Source organism: Caenorhabditis elegans, chromosome X (genome assembly GCF_000002985.6).
Source record: "Caenorhabditis elegans chromosome X".
NCBI classification, from domain to species: domain Eukaryota; kingdom Metazoa; phylum Nematoda; class Chromadorea; order Rhabditida; family Rhabditidae; genus Caenorhabditis; species Caenorhabditis elegans.
This window is the reverse complement of record NC_003284.9, coordinates 13,623,724-13,639,754: the sequence shown is the minus strand read 5'-3', so window position 1 is coordinate 13,639,754 and position 16,031 is coordinate 13,623,724. Positions and strand designations below refer to the sequence as shown.

Sequence of the window (16,031 nt, the reverse complement as noted above, 5' to 3'; positions counted from 1 at the left end):
CATAAACGTGTCCATCTTGGACACTATGACCAGATAGACGAAAAAAACTGCCAAATTTGGTTATATGTTGTGCTGTCACCCACTAATGAACTTCATGTGTGAAAAGAGGGTGCGAGGGAGACAGTGAGAAATGGGACTCGGTTTTTTGTCGAGTAGTGAGGGGAAAAAGTGATACGAGAATAGAGTTGAAAAGTTACGAGATGTTGAAGTTTGTCAAAGTCTCAGAAATTTGGTAAGCGGATGCATGCCGGTTTCCGTTGAATTTTTGCGTTGGTTCCTTTTTTATTTATTTTTTGTTATTTTGATGATCTATGTAGTTTCATTGTCAAGTGTGATTTTATTTAAAAATGAGAGAATTTTTGTATATTCTGAACATTCTCTCAAAAGGTAAAATTTTAGAAACGATTTTCGGATCTTACAAAAGATGATTGCGAACGTCAATAATTCTGAAAGTCGTCACATCACTAATGTTTAAACCCGATGTAGCCATTCTTGCCATAGTTTTAAAATATAATTTTAAGGTTTTCATACATATCACATCAAGCACTCGTTTGTCTTATTTGTAGACTGAGCCTGAATCTGGTATTTTGAGCAACAATGTTTTGAGCAACGTTATGGCTAATGCGGGCAGGTGGCCAACAAGCACAAAAAACCGTTTCCTTGTAATTTTAGGATTTCTTGTAAGTATCCGGGTCGCCCGTATTTATTGTGAACCCTGAAGAAATTCTATCTGTCAAACATGTTTTCAATACTTTTAGAAACGAATTGGGCCCATCTCGACCGCAGGCCTACATTAAAAATTGCTTGGAAAACGATAACTTGTAGGTTCTTTGTATGGTTACGACTTTAGTATACATGGGTTAAATTTTGAAAAACGAATTGTTTTCTTACAGTAATTAAATTATCGGGTCAATTCTATATGGAATGTTATCAACATTAATTAGGCTGATTTGTTCGGTCTACGTTTCATTCAATATTTAGAACGATATTAACGTGACCAACTTACTACTACAAATTATACAATTCTCATTTGATATTTCTTGATACTCCCGCCACAAACGTGCATCTTACGTGTGTGTGACATACTCTCCATTATTTCCAATCTTTCGCCACAAAGCAGTTGTCGTTCCATCACCATCGCATGGCCGTCCGCCGCCCCGATTACGTCAATCCGTCCGTGTTATCATCAATTTTACAAGATGGTGGTAGTGCCCTCGAATGTATTTTTGAGGGCTGAATCAGTAGAGGAGAGTGATTGCAAAAGCAGTGTCAAACGTGGCCGGGGGACTACGAACAGTTGTGTTTTACACTTGACGGAAGGAGGCAATCCGCCGCGGGATGTGACGATTCAATTGGTTTATTCACACAAATTGGAATTGGGACCACCTGGGTGGGATATGGGATATGGGGGTTTTGGTATAACTATAGATCCACCAGTAGAAATTTTGTTAAAATTATAATAAATAAGGTATCATGAGTAAATTGTTAAAAGGAGTAAAGAAAACGCATAGTCTCATTGTGATTTTTTTTAAATTATTCAAGCGAACACATTGTACACAAACTTTTACTTTCGGACTCTTTTTTATTATACAAAATATTATACTTATCAAATACTTTTAATTTGAGATTTTTCTTTTAAAAAAGTTGATTCAAAATTGAATGTTGTACAAAAACAAGCTGCAAAGGAAAACTTGAAGGAAACTTGAAAAAGTCAAACATCACAGGAAATACCTTTGCAAATTTTTGCGCAACATTCGTTTCAAATGAAATTTGAATGGAGAAGCTGTTTGAACGTTTTTTAAAAGTCCAATTTTAGTAACACATAGTTACATTTATTCATATGAAAAAAAAGTTAATGGCTGAACTATTTTCCCATTTCTCATATAATTTAAATTATTCACCTCTATCACCTTCATTAAAACTCATTACATATCCCTTTCATCATTATTCCTCTTGCTCATGTCCCACTTTCTCAATCAGTAGTACAATTGCAGGATATTGAGAAAACCGAGGGAACGTAGAGAAAACGAGAGTTGTCGATTGAGGCTCAAGTGGCGACGGGCTCCCGTGGAAATGAAGACTTATTCCCAGCGTCTCGTTCTCTGCTCTCTTATCGCTTGTCATGTATATACTTCTCTCTTTTTCTTTCTTGCTTGTCCACGAAATCTCTTTTTGTTTTAGAGATTGTTATCACTTATGTATGTATCTTTGTGGATGAGATGCCTTTTTTCGACTCATGACATTGATATTTAGATTTATAGTTTTCCTACGAATTATTTTATCTAGACCAAGATAAACGTGAAGTTTTATTTTGAAGTCCTGCTTCATTTCAATACAAAAATTTTGGAACTGTATTTTTTTTTGTATTTTTAACGCTTCATAGTTGCTCTGTTATCTCCTTACATAGTTTTTGCCACTGATTTCACAATCAGTTTCCAACCGTGGATATTTGTGAAGTTATTCGTATTTTTAAGCGTAATTTAGGAATATATAAAAATGGGAAAATAACAATATAAAAAAAGGAAAGTGAACAAAAAGTTTTATCAGTTTCTATGTTGGTGTACATACACCGACAATTTTTTATTTGAAAATATTCACGATTCCTACCTTTTTTCAAAAGTGCATTCAAGCAAAAGTGCACATCTCAGGTGGACCAGCGTGAGGGTCCTCCCATTAAATTTTCTTCGAGTCATTTCATTTTTCATAAGAAGAAAAAAGCAATAAAACGTTTCGTGCTCACATGAACACCTGGATTTCTCGGTCCGTTTTCTAATGCAAGAAGATAAAATAAAAAAGACGAGAAATGGAAAATGAAAGAAGGGAGGGGGAGAAGAATCGTCAAATTTTATTGACCATGAAGTCAAGATGAATCCGATATTTGAGCCATAATCCACAACATCTACCTTTGCTCAGGTCTTTTTTTTTTGATAGAATACGAACACTTATTACTTTAGATTCATAGATTTGCTTTTTCAGATCTAAAATGAATCATTGCTTTTTCTCATCCAAAATACATACATCTCAGTAGTGGTATTTTTTTTCTGTATTTTTTATGTTTCCAGCTTTATGTAGTATTGCCAGTTTTGCCAGATTTTCATAAGAAGATGTTTCTTTAACTTCGAGGTTTTTTGGAAAAAGTTCCTTCACGTTATCTATCTTTTTGGATATTTGTTGAACGTTTTTCCTGCAAACTTGTAGAGAAACAAAACGGAAACAAAAACGAAATAGTCTACTTGTCACCAGCCACTCAATTCAGCATATTCTGGAGTGACGGCGTGAAGGCATTGGAGACACTATGATGCCATGTCCAGAATAGACATGCTTATGTTTTGTGCGCTTTTGTTGTTTGAATATTATACTCAAACTCATATTTCAATATTTTCACGCTTCTGAGCCTTGCTTTCACCAATTTGACAATGGGCCGGAAATTGTTTGAAAAGGGTTTGATCTCCAAAAAATTAAAATAAATTTGCGCTCAGAAAAACACATGGTCTGCTCTTTACCGTTTGTCAAAGATCTTTGCTAGAAAGTGGTGGTCGTTTGCCGCAGTTTCTGGAGATCACAAAAAAGTGATCACTATGCTTTTTTTGCTGGATCGTAAATAACTTTTTATGTTTTGAAGCTGATAGTTTTTTTTATTAAAAAAATCTACATAGACACAAGTTGTGAAAATTGCAATAACTATGAAGAAAAATATTTATTTTCATTATATCTATCTGGAAAAACTAGGTACATGTTTTATGAATTCCAACTCTTGCGCACCGATGCCACCGTAAATATTTGTAAACAAATGGCCAACGAATAATAATAAATACATTTCAATTCCGGATCAATTTTAATTCCGGATCTAGATGTTCCATTTGGTAGTTTACTTGTTAACATGCTCACGAATATTTGCATTTTGTTCATCTCGTTCTTTTTGTCTACACACTACTTGTAAATTTCAGAAATCAATTTTTTTCGAACCATTTGAATTAAACTTCAAAAAATGAAATAAAAACACTTCGTAATTCGAGTATCCCCCAAGGATTGTTAGTGTTCGGATTGTGGTTTCGAATAGATGAAGAGATAAAAATGTTACCAATTCTTTCATAGCTTTTTGATACTTTCATTTTCTCCCTTTTCTTCCTTTTATTCTCATCTGTTTCTGACACTTTTTCATGCTGGATTTGCAATTTAAAAAGTTCAAAAATTTATGTACTTTTGTTTAAAACAAAAAAAAGTAAATTGAAATTTAGAGATGTCCTCAAAAATTAGAGAAAAAAAACTCAACACAGAGGTAAAGCTTGATCAAATTTTCTTTTCATTTTGTATTTGCTCAACTTGGAAACAAGGACAATCCATTTTGGTTTAAAAGTTTATTTGAAGAGTTGAAGGTGTGCTCCTTTTCTTGGGTTTCATGGGAAATCTCAAAACATTTTTTGATACTGAAAACATCGAAGTAACATATTAAACTCTTCCAAATTTTTGATATACCAATTCAACTAAAGCATACACAAAGGGAAAAATGGCAGTTTGAGAGTTTCATCCAGGTTGTAAAAATGCACATATTTTTAAGTATTCCTTTCGCCGGGCACAATAAATCGGCCAAAAAAAAATTGGGCGCAGAAACTATTTGGATTACTAAATTCAAACACTTTCCTGACAGCCAATTTTTAATTCTCACAAGTTTTCAAATTCTCATTACTTTGATATTTTTACAAACTAAATAAAAGGTTATTTTTCAAACACTACTATCGGGGGTCCGTTTCAAAACTAGCGACATTTTTTTAGGAAACGTTTTTTATAAATATTTTAAAAGTTGTCACATTTGTTTTTATAATTAAGTTGTTAGTACATCTCCTAATAAGAAAAAAAATTTGTACCCATTCAATTTAAATTTGACCTAATTCTAAATATAAAAAAAATCATTGTCATCTCTTAAACAGCATACACTACACAACCAATAAGTTTTATTTCTTTAACTTCAGAATATCAAGTCTACTAGTGACAAACTTCCTAGCATACCTTATCGCAACTTCTTTTCCATGGTCAATGAGCAATAGTAAGCCCCCGTACGCTAACACCTATCTCACAGAAAACTAGTGTAGAGTTTCACGAGCAAATTGGAAAGAAAACGCGAAAAACGAAACTTGAACCGCCGAAAAAAAAAGTCAACCGCTTTTAAACGTAACCCATATATTTTCATACAATTAGCCGGCCTTGGCGTTCTGCTCAGTTTTTGTTGTTTCCCACTCAGTTTTTTTCTCCCAACTATTTCCTTCCTGAATATTGTTCCGTTTTAAAATATGTTCACAGGCAACTTTTTCAACAAGTCGTCTGAACATGCCGAAGTAATCTGGCATCTACATAGTAGTATAGATTCCAAAAAAAAGAGGTCGAAGTGCTTCTCAAAGAATAGGTTAACCTCTGCGCTCTCTACTTCTTCACTTACTCTTCCAAAAATTTGATTACAATGGCTATTGAAAACGCGTAGAAAAAGCGTCCGAAGACTAGAGAGTTGAAGCTGAAGAGTTAACTCCCTTCCCACACTTTTCTTTTTTTCTTCGAAAACTTCTGAAATGTTGCCATTCTTCTAAAGATAGATCTGATTTGCATTTCGATATTTTGTCTCTCAAACTTCAATACAAGACAATAATAAAAAGAAGAGGGCATGGAAAAAAGAGCACTGACGTCATAGTCCACCTGTTTTGTGTGTGTGTGTGTGTGTGTGTGTGTGAGAGTGAGAAACAAAGGTACTGAATCATGAGATAAAAGAATGGGAAAAGAAAATGGGATACTTATTTTTTAGCTAGAAGTTTCTAGCTACAATCTGAATTTTCATATTTTCTCCCACGCTTTCATATCGGATTCATAGTTACATTCCTCGAAGATTGTAATGTCCATTTTAGTAAAGAGCATCTCTAACTGTTAAGGTTCTTTTATAATATGAACTCTACATTTCACTTCTAACAATTCGGTTTACATTTAGATTTTATAAAATTTAACTCTATTTGAAAATATTTTAAGATCATATCATTATCCTACTGTAGCACTGTAAAATGCATAATTTTGTAAACTCGCTCACTTATACCATTTTCTTTCAAACCAATTCTTTTCCCATTAAATAATTTGGTAAAGAAAATTGGATGCCAAGTCGGTTTTAATTTCAACGAGCCCATAAATCTCAGCCCCAATTTCCGCTCCCTTTTTTGCTCCCCATTTATCGTTTATGAGATTCGGGCTTTTAGAGCTTGCACGAAGGTTTCGGGATTGTTCTGGTAGGTTTGTTTTGTATTATTTTCGAATGTTTCCAAAGCGGTAACGCTTTAGATTAAGAATTCGTCAAACATCTTATAGTACACTCAAAATAATAAAACTGCGATGTATGTACGCCCAAATAGGTCCCGTCTTTTATCGGAAAACCACGGCAAAAGGCAAAAATCGTGATCCCAACCAAAAACAGGCCTCCGACATCAACCGGGTTCCGCGCCCCACTATATTTTCCTAGCAGCGGGCGGGACAACTCGCCACGTCCACCGCTAGTTAAACATAGCTGCGCGCGGAACTCGTAAAATGTCGGCGGCCTCATATTTGTTGGGGGTACAATTTTCGCCGTCTCGCCGTGATTTTCAGATAAAAAGGAAGGGCTCATTTGGGTGTACACGCAACTCAGTTTTATTATTTTAAGTGTATTTAACCCAACTTTTATAATCATATTTTTGGGGAGGCTTTCAAAAGTCCATGTGAACCTTACTTTTTTCGTACTCTCTTTTGATTGTTTGAAATTTACTATTTATTCTTTTATTTTTGTAAGCTTCCACAATTTTTTTTCCAGATTTTCGTTTGAAATTTAGGCCGGTATTTACTTTTTTTCAACTTTGATTTCAGTTATAAATTAATTTTTTTTTTGAGATATTAGTTTTTGAAGTGGGAACTTTCCCAACAGTAAATGAAATAGTTTTTTTCAAAATTACATATAAACGTTTTAGAGAAATTGAATTAAGTTTATCATGTTTCATTTTATACTTTAATCTCATTAAAACACTGTGTTTTTTTTGTTTATCTATAGTTTCTGCAAAAACAAAAAACCAAAAAATCGTGTCTCGAAATTTGATTCGCTTACGTAGAAGGTGTCCCTAGTAACAAAGGACCAAGAAATTCTTCAAACAGGAAAAGGGACGCTCATTCATTATGTGTCCCCCCTTATGCCAATTCGGGAAGCCCGTCTTCTTTTTCCCCCTGCGTTGAAATCCCCCGTGGGGATACATTTTATCGCCTACTAACTGCATTGTCAAGTGAGAAAAGAGTGATTCCAAGTTTCTCTTTCTCCCACTTCTCTCATGTCCCCCTCCGTCTTGTTCTTCTCTGAAACAATTGTCACCATCTTAATCACATTGAAGCAGAGGCAGGTCTTTCAGTCTGGAGGGACTCGAGAGGGGGGGGGGGGTACATTAGTAGAAACACATTGCCTACAAAAGCTTATTAGGTGCTTGCCACCAGATTTGCCCACCAAAAAGAGGTTCGAAAGAAACGTAATGTGGGCGGGGCGATGGTCGTGGGGCTCTGAGATTTTAGGAGAGCACTACTTCTCGGTAAGGTCCACAAACGCATCGGAATTTGCATAATAATTTTCTACGTTGGCGGGAAATAAGTCACACATGACCATGTGATTTATCTACCCCGGAGGCATTTGAAAAATCTTTCTATTTGAGTTAAATTATTTCATTTGACACTCTTGTTAAGATTATTATGTTAAGAAAATGTTTAAATATTGCCATAATTTTAATTCTCAATTGTGCCAAGCTGGGATAAACACACTCGAAAGTTGAAAATTGAAAATTGTTTTAATTTTTCTCTTGAAAGAAATCTGATAATTTTTTAATTCAATTTCTCCAATTGTTTTGGTTTTTTTCACTTGAGCTTTGTAGACATATATGTGTCAACATCAAATGTTTGTTACATATTTCAAAAGCCAACTTAATAAAACTAAAAAAAAACCGAAAATGAAAACGATCTATTAATGTTTTTTTGCAGAATTTTTCTTTCAGAATGCAAAAAATTATTTGAACGTGTCAGATTCAAATTAAGATGCTTATATTCAACTTCAATCAAAAAAGCTTAACATTTTAACAAAACCTTTTTATATTCAATATTATTTTCCTACTTCCTATCACATTTCAAAATGTCCATCTCATTGCAACTCGACAAGTTTTGTGCAGATTGAGACAATTGACCGGACAACAATTTCCTATTGCTGGACCCCCTGTTGCCCCCCAAATGATGACATTACCTCTTTTCCTCCCTTCTACCCGCCCTTCTTGTCTTCTTCTTCTTCTTTTTCGGGATTTTTCTCTACAACGATCATCATTTTTTGTCATGCAGCTAGGTTGTTGCATCTGCTTCCAAGATAACAAACCTAATTTTTGTCATGCGAAACAATTTACTCGTTTCATGTTTTTTTTCCTTTTGACTTCTTCAAAACTATCTTATGCTTTTATTTTATAGTCGTATATTATTTATTTATGACTCAACTCAAAATATGACAATTTTAATGATGCCGATTACTTCTAAACTTATTGCCAAAATTATTATATGTGTGTTTTCAGATACTTTCCATTCGAAAAACAACGAAGCTGGCGGAAAGCAGAGAATCATGCGAATTTGGAAGTGAACAGGCATGGAACGCATTTATCTTCTTCTCCTTCTTTTTCTGCCCAGGATACGGTAAGTAAATAATTTGTCAATCTTAATGCAAATAAATTTTCATGTACATCTAGTATAGACGATAATGCTTTCTTCTTCAATTCCAACACATTTCAGATCCTATGATGTTCGATCAGTCACCACATCCTGGGGCATGGTGAGAGGTGAAGTGGTTAGCCCCGAAGGAGATGATCTACCGCCAGTAGCACAGTATCTAGGCATTCCGTATGGCGTGGCTCCTACTGGACAGGTTTGTCATTTAGTATTTTTATTGTGTTCTGTATGTTAAAAAGCACATGTTTGAAACAAATCCCGTGGGATCAATGCCAATGATTGGTGATGTTTTGACGTTGTGTGCTAAATGTTGCCGGCACAAAAAATGTTGCACTTTTTTTAGTATCGTTTCAACATGGCCATATCTGCCGCCAAATGGACACATATGCCAAAGGACGCGCGCAAAGTTTCTCCAGTCTGCATTCAAACTGACATGCCGGAATTAAGTGAAACAAAGTAGGGGAAACATGAATTAATATAGGCGTTCTTCGCATTTTCAGACGTTTCAGAGCATTCAAACATACTTCTGCACAGCGTTTTGACTTTAATCATCGACTGCTTCCGCATCTCAAGAAACAATCGGAAGACTGTCTCTACATGAATATCTACGTTCCGGAGAGATTAGAAATCTCCAGGGACAACTACTTACCGGTAATGGTAATTGTACACGGAGAAGAGTATGGATGGGGTACGGGCAACGCATTTAATGGTACCACGTTGGCTGCTTACGGTCATATTATTGTAGTCACATTGAACTATAGACTGGGTGTTTTCGGTGAGTTTTGGTACTCTGGTTGACAATATAATTGAGTTCTGTTTGCAGGGTTTTTGGGACGATGTGAATCATCGTCTTGCTCTGGTAATAGTGGAATTTCGGATCTGGTATCGGCTTTGACAATGCTCAATGTTATTTTGCCTTCATTTGGTGGAGACTCTAAATCGGTCACTCTTGCTGGTCTGTTTTTTTTTTGAAAACGGAGTGATAAAAATTGGATTACTGCATAAAGATTAAAATTAATTTTTTAATTGTTTGAAAACATTGTGTAAGTGAATGGAAAAGTGTAGAAAAAGTACGTGATAACTGTATTAAAACACATAAAAACGTGTACTTTAATACAGTTGTGACGTCATAAATGTATTTACATACATATTGAAACATTACTTGAATAACCCCATTTCTGAAACATAATTTTTTAAACCAGAAACAGTAGTTTGAGATTCGAAATCTTTGGTTTTTAGGTTGGGGTTCTGGCGCTTCTCTGGTTTCTCTTCTTATGGCTTCCCCATTAACACAACCTGGCAGACGTCTATTCCGACGAGCAATTCTTCTGGACGGAAGCGCTTTATCGCCCTGGGCAATCTCTCAGAATCCTCAACAGTACTTTATGCAGCTTGCCGAGGAACTTGCGGTGAGATTATATATGTTTTCCCATGCTGCATTTGTTCACTATATATAATTACTAAAACATAAAAATTTTATGAGAAACGCGAATCCTGAAATGGACTTAAATGTTTCAGTGTGCTCCAAAAAACAGAACATCATCTTTCAACGACAATGTGGACACCATTGTCCGATGTATGCAAGTACACTCATCGGAAAACATCACAAAAGCGGTTCTCAAAATCGATGTTCCCACGTTTTTGTCGGGATTCGCGCCGATTGTTGATGGACAGGTGGGTTGAAGTGCACGCACTAATGATCAGCTAATTAACTGCATGTCACACATGACACATTGTTTCTAATTAGGCAGAAACGCAGAGAGAGGTTAGAGGGACAGAGAACATAGAGTTCGGGAAAAATTTGAAAAAAAAATGTTTATTTTGGTCTTCTATAAGAACAAAACTTTGTCAATTCTGAAACTCCGACAATTTCGGTACTTGCTGATTGCCGTAGATATTGATTTTTACATCATCCGCAAAATAGCTACCTATTGTTTAAAAATTAACATTTTTAGCTCATACCAAATAAACCGCAAGTATCATTCTCCACCCAATACGGATCACTCTTCCGAGAAATTGATTTGCTAGTAGGAATCAGCTCGAATCCATCCCACCACATGATTTCCAATGAGGATCTGAAAGTAGGCATCTCCAAAGAAAAGCGGATGAGAATCTTTCGGTCGTTGGTACGAAATTTGTATGATTTCCACAGGGAAGAAATTCTTGCGTCAATCATCAATGAGTATACAGATTGGGAAAATCCCAGGGTAAGTAAGAAAAATAAATTTTGTTCCATTATATATCTAACTGGAAACATATATTTCAAAACATATTTTAGTTCTAATTAATGAAGAATTTCAAGTTATACTTTAAAAAGAAGTAAATAACGCCTCAAAAATTAAAGGTAGAACATTTATTTCATCATTATAGGACCACCCGAAATCAATTCGAAATGGAGTTCTGAATGCTCTTAGCGACGTACTTTACACCGCACCTCTCATTGAAACATTGCGAAGTCACAGCGCTGATGAAGTTCGCAAAGAGGCAAATACGTTCATGTTAGTTTATTCTTTGTACAACTATCAAATCAATTCTTTGAATACTTTCAGGTTTGCATTTGCCCATGAGACCCGGTCTTGGAGCCAAGAGCAACCAAACAGTGGAATAAGGGGCTCTCTATCTGGAGACATTGTACCATACATTTTCGGATACCCATTAGCTCAAGGGGATAGTGAGGAGAGGTTGTATTCAGGATTTAACACTGACGATAAAGGCATTTCAAAAGTTATGATGCATTATGTATCAAACTTTGTAAAATCGGGAGATCCATCAAAGCCAAATCCAATGTCCAAAAACTTCCCAATGGGGGACGTGTTTCATTCAACAGCCTGGCCACAATTTGACCAACCAAATAGAGAAGCTTATTTGGAAATTAGTGAGTTTACATCGTTTTTATAAACACTTTTCATGTCTAAATAGTACCCATTCAAAATCTTCAGCTGATCGCCCTCGAGTCAAAAACTACTATCGGAATGCTCAAGTAGGATTTTGGAATAACTTTATCCCGCAATTGCACAAGAATGGAAAGGAAACAGAGCCTGTTGGAGAAGAGCATCATTTGCTGTCAGATCATTTCCGAAAAGACTCTTACTTTGGAAAAACCCGTCATTTTTCTTCATATGCGAATCTTCCGTTCCCGCCACCACCAATGCCCCCATCACCACCACCAGAGCTTACAACAAAGCCCAAACCAAGTGAATGTAAGTTTTGATAGTTAAGTTCAAACAAATCTAGTTGTATAAACAATACAAGTTTTAGAGTTTTAGACAAGTGAGATTTTTGAGAAAAAATAACACTGCTATAAAATTCTTAATTAAATGCCTTGACTCGTTTTTGATAGTCGAAAAAAAGTCACAAAATACTACAAAACCTCTAGAACCCAGTTTTATTAAGACGGATATTGAAAGCTTGTTCTACAAGTTTTTTAACAGTGCTTTCTTGTTTTTTCCAAATATTTTCTAACTCTGACTGGAATTTGAAAAAACTAGTTGATATTTTGAAATAACGTTTCACGTTGAAAAATATTTCTAGTTTCAAACATTTTTGCCCTTTTGAAATAAATAACTATTTCATATTCAAACCTGCCAGCTTCCACCGGTATTAATACTCCACCCGATAAGTTGTTTTCTCATCCGAAACTAGAAGAACCTAAGCTGTTTGAAAACATTATTGTAATTAGAAATGATTCAGCGCCCACAACTCTCCAAACAACAACTGAAAGTGAAAAGGCCGCCGCTGGAAGTTTTACTGGAAAAGCTCTCGGTGGCGTTATTTTCATCGGTTGTGGATTCCTCATTATGAACGTTTGCCTATTAATTGCTGTTCGTAGAGAAGTAAGTTTTCTGCTTTGCCTTCCCTTCAGTAGTAGTTCCAGTATTGTTGTCTTGAACTGTACACGCTGGTGATCATGACAATGGAGTAGCTATCTATCTTATTCAGTTGAATTTTTGTCACTTGATTAAGTTATTTTCCTGTTACACATTATCGATATTTAGTGGGGAAAGAAGCGGCGGAACGAGAAGAAGTTTCAACTGCAGTATCAGACTTATAACTCCAACCATGGCGGCGGCGCGGAACAATACAACAGCTTAAACTCGCCGGTATGAACTATTTGCTTCTCTTTTGTGAATTTGTTTCTAGTTTTTTTTCTCGATTGATTTGAACCAAAAACTAACGAAATTCAACTAGCTTAACCTTTCATCCAACGCACGAGCATGGCTCAGAACTCCCCCTAATCCTTAATTTGGTTATCAGTTATCCCTCATGCCACCACCTCCGCCACCGCTCAATGGTGTTCACGACGACATTTTCGATCATCGGGTGCCGCATCTTCGGAACGGATCCACGGTTCACGGCACGCTTCCGAGGCATTCATTTCAGGAACAGGCACGTGTATAATGCATTATCCTCTCACCCTGTTTGAAAATCTTTTTTCAAGTTATATTTTTCTCTCGCTTTTTGGTATAGATTTTTTCCAATTTTTGAAGTTGAAGTTTCCAAATGGTCGTAGAACGAATTTGTTAGAAAATTGTGAATTAATAATAATTAACTTTCGAAATATGGCAATTTTAACAGCTCAAAAGTAAGAAAATAATGTAGTTTAAACTTAATTATGATATAACTTGCCAAATGTAATTTTGCATTTTCTGACTTTAAACTGATAACTTATTAGATTTTTAAGCATTCATTGGGCCCAATCAAAGATTTGAAAAATTTTACAGTGTTTAAATAAATTTCTCGAAATGAGTTGACTCAATTTAGTAGAAAACATAATCGATTGAAATACAAAACAAGCGAATCTATTCTAAAAGCACTTTCCTTTTTTTAAATACCTTTCTTTTAAAGTTCATATTTCAATATTCAAATAATTGCCCAGTTTTAAACGAGTGTGACATTTTGACCGTTTCGCACAAGTTAGCAGTCACCTTTCAATTTTTGCAATTCACTAACAAAACTTGTTTTGCTACCATTTGATCTAACTTCGAACTAAACGGAATGACCTACCTCAACCTGCGCTTTCTGATATTCATAACCTTTTCATTAAAAAATAAATGTTGCGTCCCTTGTCCATTCAGTTCTTGTAATTGTGAGATCAGTCGAAAACTTGTGTGCTTTTAGGAACCCTTACTATCCGCATCGCACAAGAACTCAACTTCGATGCGACCCGCGGGAATATCACCAACGTGTCCACGTCACGGACGTGCCGCGCTTGCGCTTCAAAATAGCCGGTAAGTGATTGCAGCGTGTTCTTTTCATACTGACATGTTCAAGAGGTAACAGTTTGACTGCTGCTCAAGCACCGACATTGGAAGAGATACAGGTCTAACTGCTTCATCAATTCAAGTTTTTGTTTCACACCCAATCAACTACACCAGTCATTATCAAAATTTCAATTTTATTCTTTTTTCAAATTTTTATTACTCGTATAAAATCTGAAATTTCCCATCCACCGCTCATGATCTCCAACTTCTTTCGTTTCCCTCCTGAAATGTACACATCCATTGTTGCGGTGTTTTGTACATATTTTCCTTTTGCAAAGTTTTCTTATTTTCTTTTTTTATCATTGCTGTTTGTCATAATAAAATCCGAGTATACTATTTTCGCATGTATGCTTATAATTTCCAAATTCAAAGGAACTGGAAACAATAAAAATTGGGGACACACCTCTTAGATTGAAAGATATGTCATTTTGTAAATTGAGATGTTTTTAGCTAACAAGAAATAATTTTTCCAATCTTACAAAGAATCTGACAAAAGTTCTTCGGCCTTTCATCGTGTTTCATCTAGAAACGTGGAAGTTTATTTTAATCATCTAGATTTTTTTTTAAAATCTAAATCTCTTTTCAGATAAAGTGATTTTTTATCAGTTAATATATATATATGTTAATAGATAAGCCGTAATAATCATAAAATATCACTTATTGCTTGATACACCCAAAATTACCAAATAGGCCAATTTTCACGTTCACATTTTGCATTATATGGCAGCTTCCTTAAGTCTAAGGGAACACAAAATTTTAATTTATAGAAGGCGAATCAAGCTACCAAAATTGCGATAAAAATGATACTTAAAATATATGAATTTCTTACACTTAATTTAGACAACTTCGAACCACTACAAAAACGTTTTGCAAAAATCAAAAGCTTGATAGAACGTTCAAAAGTCATTGATTTTTTTTCCGTTTACTTACATTCTTCTCTATCAAAAAAAGTTTTGATTTCTAAGCTGTAAAGTTTTAAAGTTGTTTTCATATCGATAATAGCTTAACAAAATTTAAAATACCAAACAAACATGCAAAAAGTTGAAATGCGTGTGTGTGTGTACGCGAACAAAAGATTACCTTCCGTTTTATGTATTTAGTGGGGCATGAATGAAAAAGTGAAAAAGAGGAACTGACGAACATACACAAAGTGGGCTAACTTTTGAAAAATGTTTTCGAACAAATTTTTGACATCACAAACACTTTTTTTATTGATTTTTGCTAACATATGATGTTTGTGGTGTTAGACTGTTCAAATAATAATATTTCAGTTTCCGGTTTTATTGGAAACCAGCATTTTTTCTATAGATTTTTTAATTCACTTTTTTTTTGAAATTTTAGATTAAAAAAATCTCTGTGACATATTTTTAGCCATTCTTGTGCTAATAAATAAGACAATTCAAAAAATAAATCGGCAATCGCTTACTTTTTTTTTCAAAATATAAACATTTTGAAAAGTTAGAAACAATAACCCTAGCAGTTTTTAATTTGGAATTTGAAAATTTTAAAAATTTGAAAATTTTGAAGTTAAATTTCCTGCTTATGACTTCGGCTTCTCAATTGGCAAAAATATCCCAACTTTTTTTTTAGAATATTCGATTTTCTTTCAATTTTTGTCACTCCATATAAATTCTGCTTTTAAAAATAATTAGGTGTATTTTCGAATTATCCAGAACCCTCCACTTTTTGAAGCAAATCTTGTTTTAAAAGCAACCCACTTTGATCTTGATCACTTGATTCGATTATTTCTAAAGCAGAAAGACAGTGTTTTCTTTTTCTCCCAGTTATCATCTTTTCAGGGTAACAGATAGTTGTTGTTGTCTTGGCCTTTTCAATCTCTCTGTCATTTCCATCAAAATCAGTAATCTAGATTTTCAAAACTAGCGCATTGAAGACACTGATACTGATTTTTTTCCAATGATCATTTAGTTTTTTATTTCAAATATTTTTGTCTAACCGATTTCATTTGATGAATACTGGTTAGAAATAAAGTTTTTAAAAAGTTCACCACTTAATTGGTCATTTGAATGG

At 34.7% G+C, this 16,031-nt stretch overlaps 1 protein-coding gene and 5 non-coding genes across 14 annotated transcripts; 4 read left to right on the top strand and 2 right to left on the bottom strand.

Moving 5' to 3' along the window:
- Positions 1 to 40: 40 nt before the first annotated feature.
- Positions 41 to 116, top strand: C40C9.14. The gene has a single exon (NR_072441.1). It is a non-coding gene; the product is annotated as an Unclassified non-coding RNA C40C9.14 (non-coding RNA).
- Positions 117 to 1,261: 1,145 nt separating this feature from the next.
- On the bottom strand, positions 1,262 to 1,391 carry C40C9.13. Its single transcript, NR_072440.1, has one exon. It is a non-coding gene; the product is annotated as an Unclassified non-coding RNA C40C9.13 (non-coding RNA).
- A 2,545-nt stretch (positions 1,392 to 3,936) lies between these two features.
- Positions 3,937 to 4,086, top strand: C40C9.12. The gene has a single exon (NR_072439.1). It is a non-coding gene; the product is annotated as an Unclassified non-coding RNA C40C9.12 (non-coding RNA).
- Positions 4,087 to 7,153: 3,067 nt separating this feature from the next.
- C40C9.7 lies at positions 7,154 to 7,491 on the top strand. Its single transcript, NR_072437.1, has one exon. It is a non-coding gene; the product is annotated as an Unclassified non-coding RNA C40C9.7 (non-coding RNA).
- C40C9.11 lies at positions 7,220 to 7,360 on the bottom strand. Its single transcript, NR_072438.1, has one exon. It is a non-coding gene; the product is annotated as an Unclassified non-coding RNA C40C9.11 (non-coding RNA).
- Positions 7,492 to 8,582: 1,091 nt separating the features above from the next.
- nlg-1 lies at positions 8,583 to 14,382 on the top strand (the record flags this gene model as incomplete). Of its 9 annotated transcripts, NM_001270297.3 has the most annotated exons (16): positions 8,660 to 8,706; positions 8,803 to 8,935; positions 9,083 to 9,195; positions 9,240 to 9,514; positions 9,563 to 9,694; positions 9,979 to 10,148; positions 10,258 to 10,413; positions 10,695 to 10,946; positions 11,110 to 11,237; positions 11,289 to 11,614; positions 11,679 to 11,939; positions 12,430 to 12,572; positions 12,735 to 12,839; positions 12,994 to 13,131; positions 13,858 to 13,967; positions 14,011 to 14,065. In NM_001270297.3, the coding sequence occupies 16 exons, from the start codon at positions 8,660 to 8,662 to the stop codon at positions 14,063 to 14,065; spliced, it is 2,544 nt and encodes an 847-aa protein (NP_001257226.1). The 9 variants fall into 9 exon arrangements, with proteins under 9 accessions (NP_001257225.1, NP_872254.1, NP_510283.1 ...); NM_182454.4 differs by lacking the exon at positions 12,994 to 13,131 and having other exon boundaries at positions 8,589 to 8,706; positions 9,249 to 9,514; positions 14,020 to 14,382; NM_077882.6 differs by lacking the exon at positions 12,994 to 13,131 and having other exon boundaries at positions 8,589 to 8,706; positions 9,249 to 9,514; positions 14,011 to 14,336.
- Positions 14,383 to 16,031: the final 1,649 nt, after the last annotated feature.